The 8,470-nt window shown below is 38.2% G+C and overlaps 1 protein-coding gene across 19 annotated transcripts in view; it reads left to right on the forward strand.

Moving 5' to 3' along the window:
- DLGAP1 (DLG associated protein 1) overlaps nt 1-8,230 on the forward strand; it is an 861,456-nt gene extending 853,226 nt beyond the window's left edge. For 14 of the 19 annotated variants that reach the window (XM_045849790.1, XM_045849791.1, XM_045849787.1 and 11 more), the window contains 2 exons: nt 1,961-2,113; nt 4,862-8,230. In XM_045849790.1, the coding sequence (XP_045705746.1) occupies nt 1,961-2,113; nt 4,862-5,071 (363 nt within the window). In that variant the 3' untranslated portion in view covers nt 5,072-8,230. Of the gene's footprint in view, nt 1-1,960; nt 2,293-4,861 lie in introns of those variants that run through there. The other 5 variants (XM_045849805.1, XM_045849799.1, XM_045849801.1 and 2 more) reach the window with 1 other exon arrangement.
- The last annotated feature ends 240 nt before the right edge of the window (nt 8,231-8,470 follow it).

Raw genomic sequence — 8,470 nt, forward strand, 5'->3', positions numbered from 1 at the left:
ATGAGGGCAAAGAGATTCTTGGTGAGAAGGGAACAAATTGCCCATTATACAGAGTTCAAGTAACTCTTTGCCAATCATTTCATGCATTAGTGCACTGAAACAATTTAGCCATTAGGGCTTGTGACCTAAAAGACTTTAGTAAACTCCAGAACATAAGCAAGTTAGTTTTGGGTTGTCAGTAAGATAAGGAAATATATTGTGAGATCATAAAACTCCATTTGAGAGGTGCTTTGTCAAAACTATTATGTCTTTTCTGAACCTAGATATTAAGAAAACTTTAGTTTGGTAAACCAAAATGCTACAGAGAAACTCTTTCACTAATTCAAGTGTCATTAGCACAGACTTAATAATGAACCAAACACAAACTTTAGAATTTTCTTCTTCTAGTGAATTTCAAAACTATGGGTAGTTTTAGAACTATAAGTTTATAAAAACATCCTTATTTTCAGTCTAGACCTATAATGCTGGTTTATGCAAAGGGCTAAAATGTTCTCTCCAATCTATTATTTTGATGATAACTGACCTTACACTTTCTGAAATCCTGATATCATTTTACAGTGGTTAGTTTTAAAAATACAAATTGGCCTCAAGTTATTATATGGCATGAGGTTTCACAGTCTATCCAATTGCCTGGAATACTTAGAGGTCACCAAACAGACCCCAGCTGTAAACCTCTGACACGTGGAGGCTCCCACCAATCTGACTGTGAATGCTTTAGTGGCTACTACAGTTAGTGATTAACAATGAACACGACACCTTCAGTCTCTCAGTTATGTTTTTTCTGTCTTAGGTCATATAAATTTGTGGCTCATACTTTCTAATTCTTGTTAGGAATATGTGGATGGAGACAAAGAAAGTCAATCCTTAAATAACAAAGAATGTTTAATAATATTTAGCAAATGGGTCACTAGAGGCTCTGTGTGTATGTATGGATATGTGTTCTAACATTTACTATGTTATGTTATGGTCAATTTTGAACTAATTCATTTCCAAATGATCTTGCCAGAGTATTCATATAATAAAATGACTTCCTACATTATTAACATTTTTATTATTAAATATACATTACTTTGAACATTCAGTTACTTTATCATTCATCATCTGTTTACCCTAGCATTTCACTCAACATTAGTATTAAAACAACTCGTATTTTTAGATTCCATATCTGTTATCTAAATAAGTTGGGTAGCAGGTAGTCAAATACTGACTCTAATATACTTTTTTTCCAAGATGGTATTTTCATATGCATTTTGTTGTAGGTCAGACATTCTGGATTTTCAAATGTTTACTCTCTTTCCATACTGTACTGACAGACATTGTATTACAAGAGTTTTACAACCTTGGCATTTGAGAATTACTGTCTCAAATGGATGTGTGTATAAATTACCATGTGTAGTAAACTCTAAAAACATGTCGAGTTCATAGAGACAGAAGGGGAAAAGTGGTTGCTAGGGGCTGAGGGGTGAAAGAAACAGGGAGAAGTTGGTAAAACGGTATAAACTTGCAGTTAGGACATGAACATGGTCTGAGGATCTGATATATAACCTACTGATTATAGTTGATAACACTGTACTGTATAACTAAAATTTGCTAAGAGACTAGAATTTAATGTTCTCACCAAAAATATTTTTAAAAGGTAAATATGTGAAGTATTGGATGTGTTAATTAACTTAGAGGGAATTCTTTCATAATATATGTCAAACTATCATACTGTATACTTTAAATGTTTTATGAGTATTATTTGTAAATTATACCTCAGCAAAGCTGAAAATACATATTAATTTTTAAATAAAATTACCATTTATAAATTACCATAAAATTACCACTTTTATCTCCTGCCTGAAAACCAAAAAGAATTCGTCCTCCTTGTTATTTGAAATATTTGAAAATGTCGCTTTGTCCTGTGCTTGTTGTTATGAATCACCTCTAAAGCATGCATATTCTTCTTTCTCTCGTACAGAACCCTAATGCTCATCCAAGGCCCACCTCCCAGGATTTGGCGGGGTTCTGGGACATGCTGCAGTTGTCCATAGAAAATATTAGTATGAAATTTGATGAACTTCATCAGTTAAAGGCCAATAATTGGAAACAGATGGATCCTCTTGACAAGAAGGTAGAACAATGTAGATTTTGTATGGTTCATTTAAAAACCTGCACAAACACTGGACAGTCTAAATAGGCTTCTGCATTCAGTCTTGCTGTTTACAATGTGAAATGGAGCTGATATCATATTAATTTCATTGTAACGACAATGTTTACATAGTAATCACTTGGGATATCATCTGTAATGTTTCAGGCATATTTTTAAAGAAAAATCTGTCTTTGTGAATTGGAAAATGGGAATGTGGCTTTTTTTGTTAATTAAACGTTAAGTTAAACCATTTTAGTCACTGGAAGGAACTGCCTCCATTTTGCTTTTTAAACTAAAATAAATGACATCTTCAGTGCATGATTACATAGAGCAAGAGTTCAACTTCCTTACCCCTAGGATGTGTTTCTGAGAAAAATAGGAACCCCTGAAAACTAATCGACTTTGATAATCATTTTATAAATAGAATAATAAAGAAACCACTGTTGTTCAAGTCTAAAAATATACACATCATCAGTTTCACATGGATCAAAATGTTGGGATTTTTTCTTTTTAAGGAAGTTTCACTTTTGGTTGATTTGCCTTTGGGAATATTGCTCATTGGGTTCCTCATGCTACAGTTTAGAAATAAAGACTCAAATATTTTTTACTTTAATTAATAAACTGCAGTTTTCACATTTGATTATGGTGATTCCACCAGGCTTACACAGATGCACATCTTCCACCTCCCTAGGCTGGGCTGTCATGCACAACTTTTTACCACTTTGTTTTCCTATGGCCTAAGGTTGAATAGTTCCAAGAGATTCAACTATAAAAATTATGCATGGCTATGACCCTGAAGCACTGGTGGCCCTGCCCTTTTCAGATCTCCTTACCTATCACAAAGCTAATAGCCATCCAATTCATTCTGTTGCTGACCATCATAATACCAGGGTTCTTGGGGTCAGGGGGCTCCCAGGAGAAATCCAGTCCCAAGGGACAGTGCATGGTAGACAAGAAAACAATGCTATCATTGTCACCCCTCATTTCCTTCTCCACCATCAACCTGAGGGTTTTAAGAGTAAGCATCAAAGTACCATTGATACATGTATGTGTGCCCTCTCACTTAGGAAGCCAAACACTTGCACTTAATCTAGTTTTCTTTTTTTAAATCTGTGTTTAAAATTGCCTTCTAGATAAACTTCTGAATTGGTCTTATTTTAAGAAAACACTACAGATGTACACACATAGTGGTGATTTTTACTTTCTGGACCTGAACCAGACAATCTCCCATTTTTTTATTTTTAAAAAATTATTGTTAAAAATAACAAAGTATACAAGGATAGGAAAATGTGACTAAAATTGATCAATATTCATACTTTCAGAAATATCCACCAAGTTACCCAACAATGAAGATTTAAATGTCCATAGGAACGATGCTAACCTATGGGCATTCACACAGTAAACCGTTAGTTAATCTGATTCCTAAATCATTATACACTTTGTCTATGATTAGAGCTTTTCATGAGCCCGTGAACTTTAGGGGGAAAAAGTGAATATCAGAGTTGGCTCAACACCGTTTGCACACTGTGCTCCCTTTTTCTGTCCTTTGGGCCACACAGGGCAGCAGCCCCAATAAGTTTTAGTAGGCACTTCGCCCACATCAGCAAGGGGAGCTGCTACGTTGAGCTCGAGGGTGAAGGCACAAGGGGTGCCCTTTGAAGAATGTTAGAATCCATGTTTTTTTTTAAATACTTTTCACATTTATGAGACATTTCACATTTCACATTTCTTTATGAGGACAGGGGGAGTTTTATTAAAAACAAAGGCATTCACGTGGACCTTTTCGCAGCCTGACAATTTGTCATATTTTAGTAAAAATCCATTATGGTCTAGATTTCCTTCTCTCCCACTGCATTTTTCTTTTCTACGTAAGTCATGAATGGCTTCTGTTTTTCAATGGCATTTAAAAATATCAAATTGTCTTATAGTTTGCTATTGCTAAAGCAGATGAACTCTTTCAGTCCTGGGTTAAGTTTCCATGGCACAGTGTCTGTCCCTGTGATCGGAATAGCCTTCCGGGCCACGGTCATTCTGAGGTCCCTGAGTGACACCCCGGCTGGGCGTTTTAGGAGCCATTTTGGAACTGATTCCAAGCTAGAGTGTAGGAATTACCGGTGTCTTCCCTCCAGGATGACCCTGGAAAGTATATCGCTGTGTGTTTGTGTGTGGTGTGCAAAGGGGTGTAATCACTGTGGCATCTACAAAGCTAAAGAACAGTCTTAACATCTCTTCTTCCTCATTTGGCTACTTAGGTTTGGGTGGGCCTGGAGAGAGGGCGGTGATGGTTTTAAACCCTGAACCCAGCTCGCACCAGCTGCCTTGCCTCCTTAGAGGGCATGCAGAGTTCTAAGATGCTGCTGCTGCTGCTGAAACCCTTTCCCATCTCTAGCACCTGGAAGAGTCTGGAGCCTCCAGAGAGAACCACACTAAATGTGCTGGGAGCTGCAGCCTTTCGGCAGGGGGCATTTTAAATACCCACAGCCTTTCCTTGGAGAGACCTAGTTCTGCAATCCAGCCTACCCTTGGCCTTAAGCTTACCGGTATATATTTTTTCTGCATTTTTTGAATACCTAAGCCAGAATAATAAAGAAAAAAATATATACAGTGTGCAGATCAGGACTAACCATCCTTAGGTTTAAAAAAGTGTGTTCTAACTACTGACCTATCCCAGTTTTTCCCAAGCTTGTCCTGAGAAGCTGTGTAATGTCCTGAACCTTCTGCTTTGATCAGGAGAGAAGGGCCCCTCCTCCAGTGCCAAAGAAGCCGGCGAAGGGCCCCGCGCCGCTGATCCGGGAGCGCTCGCTGGAGAGCTCGCAGCGCCAGGAGGCCCGCAAGCGCCTGATGGCAGCCAAGCGCGCCGCGTCAGTCCGCCAGAACTCGGCCACGGAGAGCGCCGAGAGCATCGAGATCTACATCCCCGAGGCGCAGACCCGGCTCTGAGGCGTCCGGGCCGCGCCGCGCGCGCGCGTCCCGCGGCGTCAGGACCCAGTGTCTGTCCTCCCCTCCTCCTCTTCCCTCCCCGCTGCGCCCTCCGAGCCCGTCTGTCTCTAAGCCCAGTGACTTCCACTGTCGCGGTGTAGTTGTTCATCTCGCAGAAGCCGTCCCCCAATCACCCCTCTGCCCAAGCCAGTTTGCCCATGTTCTTCACTGAGCTTAGCCACCTGTATTGATGCGTCACCCTGCCTCATCCGGATAACCAACCCTTTCTGTTCTCGGCAAAACTAAGCCCACCTGTGTAGAAATAGCCCCTTTAAGTCACTCACCATCCTCAGTTCTCTCAAGTTAGTCTGTCCCTAGAGCTCAGCAATATAAAACCATAGGGTATTTCAGAAATCCAGTATCACAGGGTGAACCTTTAGGACCTAACCGTCTTCCACGTGAAAGAAACTAGGGCTCCGATTCCCTGTATTTCCCCTAAACGGTTATTATTTTGCAAAGCGGATGGAGCACTTTATTTCCAACCTCAGAAATCACACCATCTCACCGGAATCAATGAGTGACAAACCCAGAGAGGACCGAGCTGGGCTGGGGGTGGAGGACCTGGATGTGTAGTGGGAAAGGGAGAAGCAAAATCTGCAGGTGCTGGGGTGACCTGCACCACTCACAGCTGCACAAACTGCCTCACTGTTACTTCATCAAGCACTGCTTCAAATGTAACAATCAGCAGAAGATTGTAAATTCGATCTTTCAGGGAAATTAATCTATTCTGAAAGGCAATAAAATGAAGAAAGGCAAGGCAAAGGAAGCACTGAGAGTTTAAGATACTACATAAGGGTTTTATTTTGTGTTCTATTATTAAGAAAATTTAGACCTGAAGTGTTTTATCAACTTTTATTGTGTTATGTATATTATCTTGTCGTGGTGGTGGGGTCTTAAAGGGGAAACTGTTGGTTGGTTCTATTAATTTATTAGTGTTTATCCTGGGGATCCTACCTATTTATACCTATGTAAGTACACATCTGCTTCTGAAGTGCTGTAAATGGCAGCCAGGCTGTTTTCAGAGACAAGTGGATTTTCCTTTCACCCCTCTGAATGCTACACATCCATCCCTTTTTAACGGTTAGTTCACATCGCAGACATATTTCCTCCTTTAGTCTCCTCTCACTCTTACAGAGTCCTGTCATCCACCAGGATAAGGATTTTGTCCTATGTCAACCCGATAAAATAAATTTTCTACCCCAAAAGATATGCCTCATTCCAAAGACCTGCCACTCATCTTGAAGTCCCAGGTAATAGAAATTTGACTTACAAGGCTCAGAAACCACAAGGAGAGAGAAAAAGTCACGACTCACAAACATGGAAAGAAACCCAGGCTTTTGGCAGAGAATGTTGATTTACATTTTTAATCATGATGATGGGCAGTATGCACTTTGCGTCCAGCTGAAGTTATCTTTAAATGCCCTTACTCGTAGCAGTTTAAACATTTAGAATGTGATGATCTTAAAGTATCACTGGCATTTTGTGTCCAGCTCCCACCCTGAAGTATTAGAAATTACCATTGAAAAATGAAAGACTTTTAAAAACATACATCAAATATGCTTGCACCAGAGAAGCTTTTTCAAAAAAATATATATATACTCGCATAGCCAGGTGCTAATTTAATTTTATTTATGAAATTAAGAGAGTGATGGGTTCTGGCAACAACTATTTTCAAGGATATATTCTAAAACCACTAGAGAATTTGCTACCTCTCAGAGCCACTGATGCTTTGAGCAATCTTTATAAACAGGGCACAAATGTTTACTGCTGTGGTTTACAAGAAAAGGGCTACTAACTTATTAAAAAACAAATTTTTAACTAGGGTGAGCAAAGCACCTTGAGTGCTTTGTAAAATTGGAGCATACAGAGATATTGAGCTTCAAGTACTTGCTGGTTTTAAACAGAATACATCTTTACTTTGTAACTGCATTGGAAGGTCACACAAAATTTGCATCAAGTAAGGCCAACTGCCACCTTGGGTAGCCTATGGTCACATTCAATCCCACAAATGACTTGGAACTCACAAATTAGCATGAAGGAAGCGAAATCCATTTGAAGACCCATGTTCCCAACTACAGCTCTGTGCCCTGAAGTAGATAGAGATAAGATTTGGATTAAGAAATAGATTTATAATATGACTCAAGATCATCCTACACCATTTGCTTTGGAAACTGGTTTAGCCCAGGATATTTTAAAGAGAGACAAGAGAAAGCCTATTCATCTTGTCTATGTGAATGGTATTTGTATATTCATAAGCTATTTTTGGTAAGAATTTTAAATCTTTTAGCTATATGCCCACAGGCATCATGACCTTTGCCTTCCTTAAAGACACAAATTGTGCAAACACTTTATAAAGAGCTAATTATTGATGTTAAAACATGACCCCACATAAAGCTGCTTGTTAATCACTTGCCCCTTTAACTGACATCCATGAGTATAACCTTTGTTACATTGTTCTTTTTGATGTAATTTGTAGAAATGTTTTTTAGTTCATAATGGAAAATGTATTTACCCAGAAAAATTACTTATTTTGTTTAACTTTGGTATAAAGATGTTTGGGCATTTTCTCGGGGAGGGGGGATTACAAAAGAAGTTTGTCTCCCACATCAAAAAAGTTCAAAGAAATTAAGTATTTATTATATTTTTTGCAGGTGTTTCCATACAATTCACATAACCTTTTTGTAAAGAGAGATGAAGAAATGGATTAAAGATTTTTAATATTTGAAATGGTAAATAGAACTAATTTATTTGTAATATATTTCTGTTATTTATAGATGTTTCCTTAATGTTTTACTGTGCATTACCACTTTAATTTAAGCCTTATCCTTGTGAATTTACCATTTCTTTTTAAAAAAACATGTCTAGATGCATATTTTAAATAACTGGAGTGTAAATCACTAGCATATCTCAATTCCCAAATGTAATTTTTAAAAATTATTTTGGTTTGGAAAAAAAAAGATTCATTTGAAAGCCTTCAGATGGAGGGGTGGGGAACATTTTTATGGCTTTATGAATTGGAATTTCATAGGCTTATCTACCTAGATTGTGTGTGGACAAAAAAAAATGTAAATAGATGAATGTTTCCCATAATGTAAAAAGATGAAATTAATAAAATAATTAATGCACTGCTTTCAGGTCTGCATGTTTTCACTACAGAGTCCTGCTTCTTCCAAAGTATAATTAATAGCCTTTTAGGGGCGTAATTAAGCAATTAAGCATACCATTCTAACTTTCATTATAACAACACATATGCTAGTTACTCTTGAGCCAAGGAGTAGACCTATGTAAGGGGTTTACATACTGAAAACTAAAAGTCACTTTACTATGATGCACACATGTGAAAGTTTCAGGTCAAGAGCT

Source organism: Phyllostomus hastatus, unplaced genomic scaffold (assembly GCF_019186645.2).
Source record: "Phyllostomus hastatus isolate PE091 unplaced genomic scaffold, TTU_PhHast_1.1 phas_contig_80, whole genome shotgun sequence".
Taxonomy (NCBI): domain Eukaryota; kingdom Metazoa; phylum Chordata; class Mammalia; order Chiroptera; family Phyllostomidae; genus Phyllostomus; species Phyllostomus hastatus.